The following is a 17,992-nucleotide window of genomic DNA, read 5'->3' as shown; positions in this document are numbered from 1 at the left end:
GCGTTGGTCGGCGCGACTTCGAGGAGAGGCGACGTCTGCTGGAAGTGCGCCGAATTAAACTTCATCTCCCAGAATGCGCCGGGCCAGGTACTTCCGGTTTCAACCCGGTCGAGCAGGAAGTGAGTGTTGTGTTAAAATTAAACGAAACCTCTGCGCATATGCTTCAACCTACTGGCGGCTCTTCGGACAAACACACGAAAGCACAACAAACGAGACAAACCTGAAGGTGAATGTTTTTTTTAATCTTATTCTTACCTTTACGATGACGACGCGTTTGATGTGCTGATTTATTGTTTCTGTTTCGTTTCGCCCGAAAGAGCTCTGCTACTCAGGCTTGCTCATTTGACGTGAGGACTATCATCATGATAACGATGAAGAGGAGAGGAAACATGACATTGTTTGCTAGTTTCAAGTACAGCTAAAAAAAAATCTCTCCTTCATCTTCTCGGTTTTTTCCTTTGCGTCTTCATCTGTGGTTCTTCTAAATATGATCCACATACTCCATTCTTAGTTAAGTAATGTGTCACAACTGGTCTGAGGAAGATTATGATGTCACCATAGAGATACATCACAGCATACCGGGAGAACCTTCTTCAAGAAGTGAAGAGGAATAGAGTTATAAGGGAAGCCGGATGGTTTAATTTGGCAACCCACATCCTCCAAAAATGTCTCGAAAATCAACTCGAAATCCAACACTGCGGAACAAGGAATGTGGACAGGGCCGTCAAATGCGGCGTTCCTTGCTAAAGTTGTTGCCCCAGCGACCCGACCCCCGGATAAGTGTTAGAGGATGGATGGATGGAAGGAAGGTGTTCCCTTTTACACTCTTTCACTTAGCTTTGGTAGCAATGCTCGCAGTCCTTTAGGATTTGTTAAGAGACCTGCATCCTGCCTTTTTTCCACCTGCGTTCAGATTTACAACATTCTTGTTTAGCTGCATGATTTCCCTCATTAGACGATGGTTCGGGTCTTACTTTTGGCTGCATAGTTTTCATAGAACCACAGAATCCTTTGTATTATGGCAAGATAAGTGAAAAGTACCGAAACAGAGCTGGGGATCGATGTCAACAAGCAAATTTGGTGGCTTTCAAGGTGAAATCGGAGACATGATGGTTTCTGTGTGAAAGGTACCAGCGCTAATTGTAATGTGTGTGCAGATGCAGTCATGTGACGGGCAGGAAAGCCATCGTGTGTGTTGACCACGGTTGACTTCCCCTCAAGCCGGTAGTCGCCAGCGCCGCCATGGACAGCCGATGCAGCAGCAGCGCCGACTCTCGTGCGACGGGGATTTACGGGGCCAGGAGCTCCACACCGCTGCAGGCCCGTGTGGACTCGTACGAGGAGGAGAAGAAGAAGTGTATCTCTGACGTCCGGCGGACATTTTGCCTCTTTGTCACATTTGATCTCCTGTTTGTCACCTTGCTGTGGATCATCGAGCTCAACGTGAGAGCGCTTCGCTTTGTCTTGGTCCGCTCGTGCCTTTCAATCCTATTTCTGTGTGCCTTCACACAGCTGATGCGGATTACCGCAATAAGATCGTCACATGTATCTAGCAAGGATACTCACTTCCTATCGCAAATTCACCCAAGTGGCTCTTACAAGCCAAGATGGCCAACTTCCTGTTTGATTTGGGGGCGTGGTTGCTTCAGACATTTTTGTGTGTCCTTTGTGATACACGTGTCCACCAAATTTCTTGATTGGGGGGGGGGGTCAGATTTATTTTTTTTGTTTTCAACTTTCCAGGTGGCTCAACAAAATCTGGAAATGGCTGCTGCAAACCAAAATGGCGACATCCTGTTCAAATTCAAACATGGGTCCTCGTAACTTTTTTTGTGCATTCTCTTAACGATAGACCTGCCCACAAGATTTCGTGTCGATCAGTGAAACTGGTGTCGGGGGCTGATTTTTATTTTTATGTTTTAACTTTCCGGGAGCCATGATTGAATGTGAAAGGGCTGCTGCAACCCAAAACACCCAACAAACTGTTCAAACTTGATCACGGGTCCCTGAGACCTTTTTGTGCATCATCCAATGGTGGACATGTCCGCCCATTTTCGTGTGGGTGAAACCGGTGTCGGAGTCAAATTTTTTCCAAACATTCAAGTGGGCACTATTGAGTGAGTACTTTGTGTGTGCCAGGTGAATGGCGGCCTTCCCCAGCAGCTGAACCAGGAAGTGGTCCACTACAACTACCACCGTTCCTTCCTCGACATCTTTGTAAGAAAACACGCGCTAGTTGATTTTTTTTTCTTGAATGGATTTTTGAGTGAACTTTATTACAAAAAAAAAATCCCTTGTCTTTGTCTTCCTGCTGCATCTCCTCCATTTCTTGCCTTGGCTCCACCCCCACAGCTTCTGGCCGTTTTCCGATTCGCTGTCCTCATTTTGGCCTACGCCGTCTGCAGGCTGAGACACTGGTGGGCGGTTGCTGTGAGTACACAAAAAACACACACAAAGACAGGACAACCACTCTGACTTTGTCGTGAGTGTCTTATGAGACATGTTGCATTTTTGTTGTGTTCAGATCACCACTTCAGTCAGCTGTGCCTTCCTCATCGTCAAAGTGATTTTATCGAAAGTAAGGTATCAAGAACATCATTGGGAAAGTGGAAACATTGTCTCTCTGCCCGTCCATCTGTCTCAAATCCCTGTCTTTCTTTCCGTCCATCGTTGCAGCTGCTGTCGCAGGGTGCTTTTGGATACCTGCTGCCCATAGTCTCCTTCGTGCTCGCTTGGATCGAAACCTGGCTTCTGGACTTCAAGGTCCTTCCTCAAGAGCTCGACGATGAAAACCGTGAGAGATCCCATCTTGTAGCTCGTCTTCTCCCCTTTGCTTGTGCTTCCCTCTCATGTTCATGCCTCCGCATTGGATTTCGTCAGGGTACCGGTTCCTGCCGGACTCCACCGCCACAGAGCGGGCTCCTCTCATCAGTCAAGGCCCCATGTCAGACGGACAGTTCTACTCTCCGCCTGAGTCGGTGGCAGGTGAGCGCCCCCCAGTGCACATTTGGTAAACTGCAGTGAACAACAAACTCACCCCACAAGCTTTGCTTCTCCTCCCTTTTCTTCGACAGACACGGACGAGGACCCGGATGACAAACAGGGACTCTTGTGAAGGCTCGGGTAACACCGACGCATGCTGGGAACTAAAAAGTGAAACCGCCGTTATATTTTTGTTATTGTTGGTGGTGGAATGAGTATGCCCAAACAGGAGGTTCTGTGTACCTGCTTTGAACGAAAAAACTTTGCCTTTTGCTTGCACAGACACGCACGCACACTGAATCAAAGTATTCTTCGTAAAGGGAAATGAACTTTTGCATGAAGAAGTGAAAACACTCTTGGCCAGTAGGACGCTGTAGTCACGGTCCTAAGACAAACGGTGAACAAATGTCCCTGAAAACTGACGGCTTTCAAAATAAAAGCCTGCCTGAGTCAACTGTTAATAAGAGAGGGCACACACCGACACATGCATAAAAACACACACAAACACGTGTAGACTGACAAAAGGATGCACACGAAACCACGAAAATGTACACACACAAAAAAAATGGTACATATACTCACAAACTCATACGCTCAATGCAGACAAAAATGTGCACACAACACACAAAAACACTGAAAAATGCACACACACAACCATGGGGGCTAAAACGTATCCAAAAGGCAAACACATGAATTGTCGCACAGCCACAGTCAGACCCACTCATGCACATTAAAATGCACACAAACATGCATACACACTTTTAAAAACACACACGCACACACACAGAGACACATTCAAAGTATCCCAGCCCAAAGCAAGAACGACAACATGAGAAAATAGATGAGGGATGGAGCCAACTTTTATTCTGTTTTTGTTTACTCAGGTTGAACAAACGTTGAAGACATCACATACTAAATGTTATTTTCGAAGAGGGGGCACAAAATATCAAATTAGCCAAAACAAACAAAGAAAACAAGCCGTAGGAGTACTAATGTTGATCGTCATTGCAGAGGTGCAACCATTTTTCAATTGTCGCCTTTGAAATTAATTAAAGTGCAGTTAATTATAATAAAGGTTTTCTTAATTCTTAATTCATTCCAGACATCTCCCCAAATGTATTTTTTTCTTCTGTTAAGTATTGTATAAAAAAAACATAAACATTTATCCATCCGTTTTTCTGTAGTAATTCCTGTGCGTCAGTGCAAGCCAAGTCATAACGACAGCTGTAGAGTTTGTAGTGTGCCTTTTAACTCATTCAGGACCAGCCAATTCTAGACCAAGTCTGATAAGACGTTTAAAAACGTCTTTGGAAGTGAATGAGTTTTAAGAGGTGTGGCCGAGTGATTGACATCAGGAATCAGGCCCGTTAGTCTTCGTGTGAGCATATGGGTGAGTTATGGCCTACAGCAGCTCCTTTGAGAGGATTCTCATTTTGTCTTTTTGTGTCGTACTGTTTAAGGTCTGAAAGTGCATCAGCGACTGTGAAATTGAATGGTGGCATATCGAAAGGGCCCATTTCACTGGTCGTGAGACTTGATGGCGACCTGATGCTTAGTCGAGTGTGGCACGAGGCGAGTCCCCCGGGAAATTGCAGTGAATTCAAACGTTGGGCTTCTGTCTGAGACCTTTTGGAGACATATTAAAGTATCCAACAGGTCTCTGAGACGCCGCACAGTCAAATACCGCCCGTGACTGGGGAAAGATATCACAAGCTGGAAGATGAAGGTGGCAGAAAAGCTTTCATACTGACCACGTGACGAGTGCCCCGAGCGTTAGCCCCTCTTTCAGTTCGTGCTACAAGTGGTCCCGCGATGGTGGCATGCAGTTCCAGACCTCCTGGCATATGCACTGGCAGAATCCATAGACCATCACCATGACGAGGCTGGCGGGGACGAGACTCACTAGCAGGACCCCGACAGTAGTTTGCTGCATGATGAGCAGGTAGACCCCCATGGGCAGCGAGCTGAAGTACAGCAGGCCCAGCACCCACACCAGGGCCCGGGCCGACGTTTGGCACAGCAGGGAGGCGCAGTTCCACAGGGTCCACCCCTGCGCGACGGACGCCAAGGAGTCCTGGCTGGAGGAGCGGAAGCTAGAGACCAGTGGTCCGCCAAGCTGGTCCTGGCCTGGTGAAGGGGCCGGTGGAGGCTCCATAATGGTGATGACCACAAAGTTAGGGGAGCCTCGGATCGAGGAGTAAGCGGAGGAAGGGGCCATTGCGGTCGGTTCGCTTCCCATCAAGGAGCTCAGGTGCCGGGGGTTCAGGAGCAGTTCGTCTTGGTGGAAACGAAGGTTCCTCTGGGACCTCTGGTTTCGGCTCCCCAGGGCCAGCGCGGTTAGCAAGTTATAATCATCCGGGAGGCTGCTGGCTGCGTCCCCAAGCGGCCTGGTAACGTAGCGGCAGAAGGGGCAGACGACAGTGCACGGAGGCGACTCTCCCAGGTCCTGGATCTTGGCGAGGCACCTGGCGCACAGGCGGTGGCAGCATTCCAGAACCTTCGGCCGGTGACTCCCCAGGGTATACGCGCAGTAGCAAATCTTGCACTCCAGCTCCTCCACGCTGTGATGCTCCACATGGCTGCTCACCTCCTCAATCATTTCAAATTCCAACCTGCAACGTGTGGGAGGACGTCGCACATTATCGATCTTCCAGTCTTACTTTGAAAGTTTCAAGCAAGTCCCAAATTACTCTGGCAAAAAAAAATAAAAAATAAACAAGCCAAGTTGAAGAAGAAGAGACGATCTGCTTTTTCCATCATCCAAATGTCACGTCGTATCGCAATACTTGCTTTTCACTCACACAGGAAAGCATTCTCGAGTTGAGTCGCATCGAAACCAAGTCAAAGTCAGGTGGAGTCTTTCAGGAATTTAACCAACCAAGTCCTAAAATTGGCGACTTAAGTCATGTGACCAACCTGACTGAAGCTCAGCAGGAGAGTCCCACCAACTGGACCCTGGACGACCAATAATGGGTCACCATGTTCCCGTTCATGAAGGCAAGCCCCGACTCCTCTGGAGTCTTCAGGATCATAGCGCTGCGAGTTGTCCTGGCAGGCAGAAGCCCCCGTTGAGGTTCTGCCTGAGGACTTTCGCTTGTGTGGTGGTCTGTGAGCTTCGCTATTGGGGGGGTGGGGGGGTTAAAGACCCTTTCAAGGGGGGAGCGTGTGAGCGAGAGAGATAACTGTTAACACAGCACACAAGAGAACAAACAGAAGGCATAGAACAACAAAGGCCGCCCTTTGCAAAGCAGCGCTGGAATTTTCGAGCTGGCTCTTTTCTTGCTCAGTCAAATTTGCTCCAATTAGTGGCTAGCACACAAAGTGACCTCCTGTCCGTTTGGCCAAGCGCATGCACAAATGCACGCAGACACGCACATTGGGGGGGGGGGGGTCCTTGAAGGTGCTATTGGGATGTTCACAGCTTCCAAATGGCCCAGAGGACACGATATCCATGATTTGTAAAAATGATTTGAAATGTGGTCTCCTCAGACCACAGGACATGTTTGCCACTTTCAATCGATCTCAGAAGGGACCCAGAGAAAGCTGACAGTGTTTCTGCGTGTTGTTGATGATTTGCTTGGCGGCGCTCTCACTTGCATTCATAGTACTGATACTCTTTGTTATTGTACTTTCCAATAACATACATGATATGATTAAAGAGAATGTCAAACATGAAACGGTTTGTCCGTCATGATCCAATCCTTCAATTTATTGTCCTCCCTGATTCTGAAAGTAATTGACACCTTGTCTGCCACGCCTTCTGTCTTTGATAGGGTATTCTTTGTCCGGCGCAGTCTTACCCAGTAAAGCCGGAGAAAACAAAGTGTGGACACAACTTATTTTTTTTCCGCTGGTGTAGCAGCAATACGCTTCTGTAATATTCTGTCGTCTTTCTGACTTGTGGTTTACATCATTGGATTGCTACCATCTCATATGCCTCCTGTGGGCAAATGTTGACAGTTAGCAAGGAAACACTGAATGCAATGCACCTTATTTGTCCGTATCAGTCGATCAAATTAAATGAACCGGTGAGCGAGGGGGGGGGGGGGTTGTTACTGGCAGAGTGGTACTACACAGCAGTCATATTGCATCCGACTATTTCCAGGGTCGACAAACTGATGCTGTGATAATGACGGAGGAATAAGTACTCAGGGCCTGCCTCGTCTGTCAGCGTGGAAAAAGTACTGTCAGAAACTTATTTCGAAGCAGCAAAGGATCAAATTATCACAGTTTAAAAAAAAAAAAAACATGGATGCAATGCAGTACAAAAGCATCGCTAACGCTCGAGAGGACATAGCCTACCAGTTCTGAGAGTCGCTAAATAGAGTGGAATCATTGTCAACACAGAATGGATGTAAATTGTTCATGTTCATGTCAACTTTATTGTCAAATGTGCAACATACAGCACAGATGAAATTTCTTTCCTCAGGAGAGAGAGGAGCCGCTGCGGGTGCCCGCGCCGCCATCAAAAGAACATAAAATGACAATACAACACAACACATTAGACACAGACAGTCGTGCAACCTTAACCACTTTTCTGCATGCACTTTGTTGTTTGAAGCAGTTATAGATGAAAGAGGAGAGAACAAAGTGTCCTTTCACCAGTGGATGAAAGACGTCATGCTGTAAATGCGCACACGTCTGCTTCAAGCTAAGTTTGAAAGCAAACAAGAAGCTGGCATTGACGAAAAAGAGATTGGCTCACATCTCCTGTCGCCTCCTCCTGTCATTGTGCTCAATGCTTTCATGAAGAAACGTGGGGGGTATTTGAAAATGTGAAAAATCCGTAATACAGTACCAAAACCCCCCTCAGATTTTTTTCGTTTACTTCCGGTACTGAACAGCTGACTTGTATTTTGAAAAGCCACCACCAGAAGTCGTAGTTCACTTTTGTCGACGCGGACCTCTTGACGGGAGGAGTTCGGCTGTTCAGCGGGCGGTGGCGGAGTTTTGATGCTGGCAAACCGGGAAGCAGTAAACTCGGCAGGCGGCGCGGAGGAGGCACCCCCCGGCCTGCCTGCCGGGGCGGGGGCGCCCCCCGGCCGTCCGGCCGGGGGTCTCTCGTCCGGCCTGGTGGACTGGAAGCGGAAGGCGTGCAGGACTTTTGCCTTGTTTGGTGCAGCCAACGCGGGGATTTGGTAAGTCGACAGCATGACGCAGACATTCAACAGCAACAACACTTCGAGACGAGCTTTAGGTCTATTCTGTTCAATTTCCCTGTATTTTATAATATAACCATTACATTTTTTGATTTATGCTTTGTCATTCCATTCATGCTTCATCTTACTTTCTGTGGGAATCAAAAATATTTTCAATTTCCACCCCAAATAATTGACTTTTATTTTTTTTCCCGAATGCTTTTATAATATATTTCTCCACCCCCCTGCCCCCATATTTGCTCCCGTTCTGCCCATCCCTGGTTGATGTACTCCCGCAGTGTGTCACCTAGCTGAAAAGTTTGAATATCAAATTAACCATCTACATTACAGCTTCGTATATTTTATTATTGTTGTTATTATTATTATTATTTAGATTGTAACGATTGGAAAAAATCTTGTTTCTGTATTTGTAACTTGAGTTGCCAATGTTTTCGATGTGTGTGTGTGCGCGCGCGTGCTCACGTGCTAATTGTATTCAATAAATAGATCATTCATTCATTCATTTTCCGAACCGCTTTTATCCTCACTAGGGTCGCGGGGGGTGCTGGAGCCTATCCCAGCTGTCTTCGGGCAGTAGGTGGGGGACACCAAGAACCGGTTGCCAGCCAATCGCAGCAATAAATAGATTGATGTTTGTTATTCATAACGTGATTCCAAGGTTATTATTTTTTGTTTGTTTGTTTTTTGTTTTTGGCGGTCCCCCTGAGATAGCCTCGACCACCCCATGGCTCCCCAAGGATAAAAGTTTTTGCCGTCTGTGATGTCTTCAAAGATGAAAAGAATGTTTTTGAGATGAATGAGCAGAGGGACATTGATGAGTGAACATTGGCTCAAGTGTGTGTGTAAACTTGTGTAGTGCTTTGACGTGAGTTGTAGCCGAAAGCGCTCTTATTTCTTTTTTTTGAAATCTGTTATCATTTGTAAAAAAAAAAAAAAAAAAAAGCACGACAGGATAAGATGTGTAAGTGATTGAAGTGCATCAGCATCTGTCTTCTTTTTTGCTCATGATACAAAATATTAAAATGTGCAAGTGTGAATATATCGATATACAGTATATGTATATATATATATATATATATATATATATAAGATAAGATATCCTTTATTTGTCCCACACTGGGGAAATTTAGATATATATATCGATAGCACCAATACCACATATAGGTATCGGGTTGATACCGTCCTTATTTCAAGGCATCGGGTACTCGTGAAGGATGATGATACCAGCCACCAATACTGAAGGCAAAAAATATCCGACATTGATAAGTCTTCCTTGCTAGTTGGTGGTGCTTCACTGCGGCTGTTGCACACATCAATGAATCATCGTGTGTCAGAAAGTTCTTTGTTCGTAAATACCGGTCATCATATTCATTTTAAATTTTCTGTATGTGGTATCGGTTCATGATATGGGTATCTGTGAGTGCTCAAGAATGAATACTTGTACTGGTATCGAAATATGTGTTTCAAAAATAATTTCCTAGTGCCTGTTTGATATTTCCGTTCATTTCAATTTCCACTCGTATCTCAAGGCACCCACTGTACCAATGTAAATGTGATCCGTCCAGGTTGTTGGCCCATAGCTGGATGCGAACCTACTGCTTGGTGGCCGTCCTCCTGCTTCTGTTGGTTGTCATGGTGACGGTCAAGGATGCGATATGCTCCAGAAGCAAAGGTCACAAACGCCTACCTTCGCATTACCAGACTTCAAATCGAGTCACTTCATTCAGTCATGCTTTGGTCCAATCAGCTGGTTTCAAAAGTCAGATGATGAATTCCTGCTTTGTGTTGTTTGCAGGAGATGGCGTGTGGTGCAGCCTTTTGGCGAGGTAAGAAAATGCAAGACGCTCATGACACGCACGCCCCAAAATATTTCCCTGTTTTACAATTTTGTGCACAATTGGAAACACATATTTTTGGAAAAATCCAAAAGGATGTAGATTTGCAGGGTGCTGAACGTCCCCTTGTCATGCTCTCACGTAAATGCAGAGTACAGCGCTGCCTTGAGATACAAGTATAATTCATCAACTCAGAACACTCACATTTTATAAAATGTTCTTTCCAACAATAAGTTCCGTGCAGGCCTACTAGTCCAAACACGGGATTCTGATTAATATTGCGTTTGGGGAATATAAATTAATCAATAAAAAACACCTGTTTGTGTCCATCTCGGTGGGCGGCCATTCTGCCACTTTGTGTCGACTAAAAATGACATAAACAGTTAGTTGTTCAGGGCTCAGGTAACAACCAATCATGGCTCAGCTTGTTTTTATTAAATGAGTCATGGTGGCATGTCAGATGACTGGTTAGCATGTCCGCCTCACAATTCGGAGGTCTTGGGTTTGATTGTGGGCCCTGGCCTTTTCTCCGGGTTCTCTGGTTCCTCCCACATTCTAAAAACAATTGGACACTTTCTATTGTCCCTAGGTATGTGGGTCTGAATGGTTGTAATTAAATGGAACTCCAAAACTTTTTGCCACCTTTTTGCTTCATTTCAATGGACATTGTGCCGTTCCATCCGGTGCGCGCACCTTGACATCCTGCGGGCAGTATACTGCAGACAAATATCTATACTGCACATGTAGAAGGTCTGAGCTTCTCGGGAACCTGCTGAAGTATTAGTCATTCTTTGCGGTGGATAAAGAATATATAACCATGAGTATTGTTTTTTTTGGGGGGGGGGGGTTTACAGAAAAAAAATAGCACTTTGACTTTATTTTAAAATACATATATTAAAACAGATACATGAGAATGTGACATAATTCGGTGATGTTGACTGTGTACATGTTTTGCTCCACAAATAAATATCTGTTGGGGGTTGCAACAGTGATGCCAACTTTGTTAGCCCGGCTTTGTTGTTTTGCAGTATCAGTTAGCATTAAGCTAAAGAGACTCAGGCAAAGCTATGTGATTGTAACTCTAAATTGGGTGACTCGTCCGCCTGTCTGTCTGTTTATTTATCTTCAGTATTTGTCTCTCTCTCAAAACTGGCGCTCCTGTTGCTGTCATGTTGTTGGTGTTTGTCACCTGTGTCTGTCCGTCCAACGTCATGTGACTGGCTTGTGCGCTCATGCAAAGGATTGTGGGAGATTAGAGCTGCTGACAGCTGACACTTTTGCGCGCACACGCAAATGTCACCTACTTAATTGTGTCTGTGTGTAAGTGTGTGTGTGCGTGTGAATGTGTGTGTATGAATGTGTGTGTGTGAGTGTTTGTGTGTGAGAATTTGTGTGTATATCGCACTAGCACAAATGTACAAACATCACGTGACCCTCTTGTAGCTGTCAATCAAGGTCTGTTGCTACGGCAATACGTGAAACCGCCCCGCGTGTTCATGCGCAAGTCATAACCGAGTGTACAAACATCATGTGACCCTGGAGCGGGCGATGTCGTGGTCTTCGAGGAAAGACGCCCTGAATGTTCCCACAACAAAACCTCAAGTGTCCCAACACTTGTGAAACCTGAACGCCAAGTGTGCATGTCCGTTTACAGGTGTGTGTGTGTGTGTGCGCGTGTGTGTCTGTGTGTTTGTGATTCAGCTGTTTCCTCACATCCGGAATGTCGATGGCACGGCCAGGTAGTCGCACCAATCATGTGGTTGGGCGAGTCGGGGCACACCCTCCGCAGCGAGCTCTCTGATTGGACGAGAGGCAGCGAGAGTAAACCAAACGAACAAACAAGCAAACAAACAATTTCATCTCTTGTGATGATGATTTTGATCTTTTCATATTTAAAAACACAAATTAATGTGACAATAAGCCAGCAGCCGTCAGTCAACACCAAGTGGGTGTTGACTGGCAAGGTTTTTAAATATATTCACCGGAAAGGTACGAAAGACAGACACGTGTGTGTGTGTGTGTGTGTGTGTGTGTGTGTGTGTGTGTGTGTGTGTGTGTGTGTGTGTGTGTGCGTGTGTGTGTGTGTGTGTGTGTGTGTGTGTGTGTGTGTGTGTGTGTGTGTGTGTGTGTGTGTGTGTGTGTGTGTGTGTGTGTGTGTGTGTGTGTGTGTGTGTGTGCGTGCGTGCGTGCGTGCGTGCGTGCGTGCGTGCGTGCGTGCGTGCGTGCGTGCGTGCGTGCGTGCGTGCGTGCGTGCGTGCGTGCGTGCGTGTGTGTGTGTCCGCAAGGGGCAGGAGTGTGCCGTCCTGCTGTCGGCCTTCGTCACCAAGCAGCGTGACTGTTCTTATTTTTAGCGCGCCGGCCTTCAAATAGGCGAGCCGGACTTCATTTAGCATAAAGGCGCGTCCCCACCGCGTTGTGCCACAGCTGGGATTAAAAAACGCACACTCCAACTCCTGGAATTAAACTTTTTTTGTATACTTTGCTTTGGACCAATCGGCCAGCGTGTTACTTCAAGACCGCGGAGCAGGACTGAGGTACGAGTCAAGAACCAAGAGACTTCCTAAAATATCGTTGACATAATTTCTTGAGTGACATCGATGTTATTTTTCGCCAACGTATCGCACAATATCGTGATACAATTTGTACTGTTGGCAAAATGTATTGGTTTAATATCGAGTTGTTACAAAGTGACAAAGAAGTACAAAGGTTGTGTATCGTAGGTTGTTTGCAAAATACGTCATTACTTTATAAATCACCGTATCGTGGTCCACGGTGTAATTGGCAAAATCATTGTACGGGGAAATTTGTTTACATAAATGTTTTTCTTCCAATGGATCTCGTATTTCGCAATCGCTGTTTTGATATGATTGCTGTTATCATGATATGATGGGTTTCCCCCCAATGCGCTGGTGTAGGCTATGCTGATATGTTTTGATATGAGGCTTCATAAAGCTCTTCATTGGAGAATGCGGATTTTGGGTCAGAGTCTGCTCTCTTTCCAGTAAATTTAATATCACACAATCGGCAAACAAACCGTTGGCATAGTTTTTGGCTAATTACGTACATGTTATCGGAGTAAATCTGAATTTGATCACATATTGATGTGATATAGAACTTTACACTTTACACTTTTGGTATTCTGGTGACACGCTTGGTGCTTTTCCTCTAATACGGCACAGCAACACAAGCGAGCTGACTTTGGATGCCAAGCTAACACGCGTGAAGCCTTTTCAGCACAAGACTTGACGGCTGCGACGGTGGTTGTCTTTCAGCTGGACGATGATGGACCCGTCGTACTCGCCACAGGACTCGGACTCAGAACTGCACTTGAGAGGCTCTCTGCGGCTGTTCCTGCAGGAGACATCGGCCTTTAAGCAGCAGAACCCCGGCAAGGTGAGGCTGTTTGTCGCTACATCTTCATCATGACGATGATGATGATGATGATGATGAGCAGTGCGGTGCGGTCTTGGTCTCCTTCAGTTCTGTCTGCTGGTGTGCAGCTTCTGCACTTTCTTTGCTGTCCTCGGACGCTACATTCCAGGGATCGTCATCTCCTACTTTCTCGGTGAGTGCTTAATCGAGAAATATTCCGATTGCTGACCATTCGAATCAATTACATTTCTTTTAAATGACCTATTTCTAATCTATGACAATTCTGATCAATGACAATAGCAAACTATGGTAATTCCAATGTATTGCCGTTTTGTTTTTTCAGTGTTGTCTGTGTTCCTGTGGCCTGTGTTGTCGTCTCCGGAGGCGTCCTCATGGCTGAAGCCGGTTCTACAAAAACTGAACTTTGGCGTGGCGGCATTGCTGCAGAAGATAAAAGAGGATCACGGTGATGACATCTTATTTAAAACAAAGAACATACATGCTAGTTTGTTAGCTTGTGATCTACTAGGCAGTGGTCTGGACTGTTGTGTTCTCGTGCGGTTCCCACAGCGAGAAGAATCCTGAAGGCTCGGATTGAGGAGTCGGTCGAATCTGACCTATCGTCCATGTTTCCCAAGGTGGGCACATGATCCTTGTTAGCGTAGGGTAACATAATTAAGCTAACTTAATCAAGAATGTGAGGAATTAAAAAAGGTTATGCGTCATGAGTTAATGCTTCAATTCAATTCATTGGGCTGCTTCTTCCACTGAAAGGATAAAGAATATATGCCTGTTCGTGTTGCAATATTTTCTTTCGACATGTTTTGCACCCCTCTTTGTGTTCAAATATCCCCCGTTGAAAGGATTGATTACAATGCCATAACTGTTGATGCTAATCGTTAGCCCTTTTATGCCATTTGCCATTATGTGTTAGCGTTGAGCTATTGGAAGCTTTCCCAGTAGCTCAGCAGGGATGTGACATTGTGATTTCTTAGGAATGTTGTAAAGGAACGTTTTGGTTATTGCTATTTAAATCTGCAGTCGTCAAATCATCCTTTGTGAGAAATCATTCACATGATCACTATCTTCACTTTGATCAATATCATCAATTATGAATAACCCGTCATTTGAGCTTGAGTTCTTTTGCAGTATATGTGAGTGCAGGAAAACATGTGACATTGCATTTTGTTTTGTGCTCGTCAGTTGGACTCGGCGGCATGTAAGGAGCTGTCGGTTTCGGACACGTCGGTGTCGGACGTGACGTGGACGGACAACTTGAACCTGTCGGAGGAGAACACGCCGCAGACAGAGAACTCTGAAGGTGATTTTTAAAATGCCGTTGCAGAGTAAGCCTGATTTAAAGGAAAAAAAATAATAACAAGGCCTAGGTTTTAATCCTTAATTTATTTTTTAATAAACCACTGCAACATTATGCACAGTTTGAAGAGAAACACAAAAAAATAGGGTGAAAAGAATACTCTACGATATTGTCTATTTTGCTAGCATTTTTATTTTAGCATTTGAAATAAAGCAGGTAGCTATTTTTTAATAAGAAAAATTTAATAGAAATTTTCAACATTTGGGGGCCAAACAGTTAAATTGATGAAACAAATATCCGTGCAGTCTATTTAATGTAAATATTAAATATTCATTGAACATTTGAATTAAAATACATATATGGAAATTAGAGAATATTTCATTTGAATAATTCATTTACTTATTTAAATCATAGTCATAATTAAATAAATATTCAATTATTTCAAATGTTTACTTTTTCAACAACAACAAAAACAATTACCGTTAATCAATTATGCAGGGAGAAAGGGCTTAGTTAATGCAACAAATATTCCAGGACTCTTGATCATAAAATAGAGAAAAATATTATTATTATTAATGATAATAATAATCAGAATAATAATAATAAGAAATATGTATCATCTTTCAATCTTATTTATAATTATTTCTGTATAATGAATGAGACAATTGTTTATCTATTTAAAAATGTGAATTTAAAAAAAAGTAACAAATCTTTTAAGTTTTTGATAATGTAACTGCTTGGTGAGCCAGATTCACTTATGACATAATTATAAAGTGCCCTGATGACATCGCAGTTTGACCTTTGACATGCTCCTCCAACCCTCCAAGACCTGGACAGAGAGGAGGTGTTCTCCAGGGGTCTCCACGACTTCCCCTCCGTTGACAACGGTGCCACCACCAACGGCGAGGATGATGAAGATGATGACTTTGGCCTTCCTCGGCCAATGGGGAGCAAGCGCACCGCTCCGCCCCCCGACGATGCGGCCCTAGACCTGGTCCAGAAAGTGCTCCGGGGTGCCATGACCGCCGCCGTCCAGGAAGCAGCCGTGGGCTTCAGACTTCCGAAGCCGGCCGAAGAGTCGGACAGCGAAGCCGACGACTTTGAGTTGCTGGACCAGGCGGAGCTGGACCAGCTGGGGGCGGAAATGGACCTCCTAGGAGGGGGCGGAGCCAAGACTGCCACCCAAGAAGGCGATGGCAAAGCCCCCGGTTTCCTCGCCAAAATTCTGAGACGACACTGATTCACTGTATGGTGGGAGAGGCGTTACTTATTACAAATTGAATTTGTTCGTTGACCAAGCTCGTAACACACTCTATTCGTACAGCGGTACCTTGAATTACGAGTTGATACAACCTTTGAGCCATTACGTGTTCGCATTAAGCTAGCAAGGTCATTTCGAACACTGCACAATTAATGCTAATCCTTAGCATGTGTATGGCATTTCCCATGTTGTGTTAGCATTAAGCAAGCAGGGGCATTTCTTAAGGTTGAGTCGTTTGAAATGCAGAAGTTGTAATTTCTTTTGTTTAGTGTGAGAGTCAATTTAAGAAAACCTTTATTAGTCTCGCAATGGAGAAATTCCCAATTCACAGCAGCAAAGTTATGAAAGGAAGAAGTAGAACAACAAAATATAGGAGCTGCTGGAAAGGCAGCCACTCTCGTGGCGCCATTTTGAAGTCAAAATAACAAAAATAACACAACACAACACATAGGACACAGAGAGTCGTGCAATCTTCACCACTTTTCTGCATACACTTTGTTGTCTGAAGCAGTTATAGATGAAAGAGGAGAGGATCAAAGTGTCCTTTCACCAGTGGGTCAGAGACGTCATGCTGAAAATGTGCACACGTCTGCTGCAAGCTAAGTTTTGAAAGCAAACACGAAGCTGTAGCGTCCATTGACCAAAAGAGATTAGTTCACTTCTCCTGTCCCACGTAATCCGCTTCAAACTCCAAGCCGCGACTCCCAGTTCCAAATCCGCTTCAACTCCAAATTGAGTTTGCTGCCACCATACAGCAGCCGTATCTAGAACTCACACTGTAAGGCTATCTGTGCTTAGTGCTCTGGGGGGTTTTTTCTTCTCTTTTTTGAGGCAAATTGGTGGTTGTAAGTGTAAACCCCCACCAGTGACCCTTTTGCGCCCCCTAGAATCCATTTTGACTTTACAATGTGAAATTTAGTAGTCATGTCTGTCTTGAGTAGACTCACAAAAAAGTCTCATGAAGTCATGCCGGAAAAGACACTGGAAGTCCGCCATTTTGATTCAAAGTGGCCATTTCAATATCATGTTGGCGATATCCAGGTGTCGCTAAATTGTTTCATGTTTTGATAATTCAGCCCCCGAAGCCACTTTGATTTAAGGACGTGAAATTTGGTCGTCATGTCTGTCATGAGCAGACCCACAAAAAAGTCTCATGAGACCATGCAGAAAAAGACACAAGATGTCTGCTGTTCTGATTTGAGCAGATTCAGTCTGAGGTGGTTGTTTCTTTTGTCATGGCTAGGTTATATTTGTCTGGGTGGATTTATTGGCCATTCACCAAAAAATGAAAACATCTGACTAGCGTTTTGAGTGAAATGAATGATGAATGAATGCCCAAACAATAGAAAAACCCAGTAAAAATGATGCCAGTCAATTTTACTGTGACAATCTGTAGCTGCAAATTGCTTCAATCAGTTTCTTTTTTTTCATTTTTTAAAAGTTTCGTCCTGCTGGTTGGATTCATTTTATTTTATTTTTTACTTTGTCCTTTTTAAATATTTTTTAACTTTTTCATTTGTTGCGCTCGTTCGTATTGTGCTTCAGTGAAATCAAGAGTTTTAACCGCTTATCAAATATTCACACATTTTATTCATTCATTCACTCATCTTCCGAACCGCTTCATCCTCAGTAGGGTCGCGGGGGGTGCTTAAGCCTATCCCAGCAGTCTTCGGATTTTAATGAACTGAAAAACAATGCACCTTCTGTTTTATACCGAAATCAAAATCAGCAAGTGATCATCATGTGCGCGTGATCATCACGTGGTTTTGTACGACGGGATGACAAGTATGAGTTGTGTAAATTCAACAGTGCCTAAAAATCTGCTGCTTTACATCCAATGACTGTTGATCCAAACTGGCCAAGCTTTACTGAACAAGATCTTGTTGATCAATTCAAATATGTGATGACAGCGTTACCATATATGTCCTAAGTTGCCTTTTGCTTGTCTGGCATTTCTTGTTTGACATGCATCAATGTATTCGTGTAACTTGAATCCGTGTTAATAAAATGTTACGTGTGAGCTAGTTCATTAGTGTTAAAGTTTTTTGGGGCAGAAAAGACCAAT

General features: G+C 44.6%; 3 protein-coding genes across 3 annotated transcripts; 2 read left to right on the top strand and 1 right to left on the bottom strand.

Annotated features, from left to right (window-relative positions):
• Nucleotides 1-74: 74 nt before the first annotated feature.
• stard3nl (STARD3 N-terminal like) lies at nt 75-3,432 on the top strand. Its single transcript, XM_086128382.1, has 8 exons — nt 75-226; nt 1,158-1,443; nt 2,140-2,217; nt 2,353-2,430; nt 2,525-2,578; nt 2,677-2,794; nt 2,881-2,985; nt 3,075-3,432. Exons 2-8 carry the CDS (start codon nt 1,243-1,245, stop codon nt 3,113-3,115), a joined length of 675 nt encoding a protein of 224 aa, XP_085984508.1. The 5' UTR covers nt 75-226; nt 1,158-1,242; the 3' UTR covers nt 3,116-3,432.
• Nucleotides 3,433-3,824: 392 nt separating this feature from the next.
• rnf182 (ring finger protein 182) lies at nt 3,825-5,581 on the bottom strand. Its single transcript, XM_086128381.1, has one exon. It carries the CDS (start codon nt 5,579-5,581, stop codon nt 4,778-4,780), a length of 804 nt encoding a protein of 267 aa, XP_085984507.1. The 3' UTR covers nt 3,825-4,777.
• A 1,453-nt stretch (nt 5,582-7,034) lies between these two features.
• retreg1 (reticulophagy regulator 1) lies at nt 7,035-17,954 on the top strand. Its single transcript, XM_086128380.1, has 9 exons — nt 7,035-8,120; nt 9,707-9,813; nt 9,937-9,967; nt 13,249-13,369; nt 13,457-13,541; nt 13,692-13,814; nt 13,919-13,986; nt 14,552-14,669; nt 15,494-17,954. Exons 1-9 carry the CDS (start codon nt 7,936-7,938, stop codon nt 15,904-15,906), a joined length of 1,251 nt encoding a protein of 416 aa, XP_085984506.1. The 5' UTR covers nt 7,035-7,935; the 3' UTR covers nt 15,907-17,954.
• The last annotated feature ends 38 nt before the right edge of the window (nt 17,955-17,992 follow it).

Source organism: Hippocampus guttulatus, chromosome 14 (assembly GCF_054856545.1).
Source record: "Hippocampus guttulatus isolate MCC_2025c chromosome 14, RoL_Hgut_1.0, whole genome shotgun sequence".
In the NCBI taxonomy this organism is placed as follows: domain Eukaryota; kingdom Metazoa; phylum Chordata; class Actinopteri; order Syngnathiformes; family Syngnathidae; genus Hippocampus; species Hippocampus guttulatus.
The sequence above is the reverse complement of the archived record's forward strand: the minus strand, read 5'-3'. Positions and strand labels throughout refer to the sequence as shown.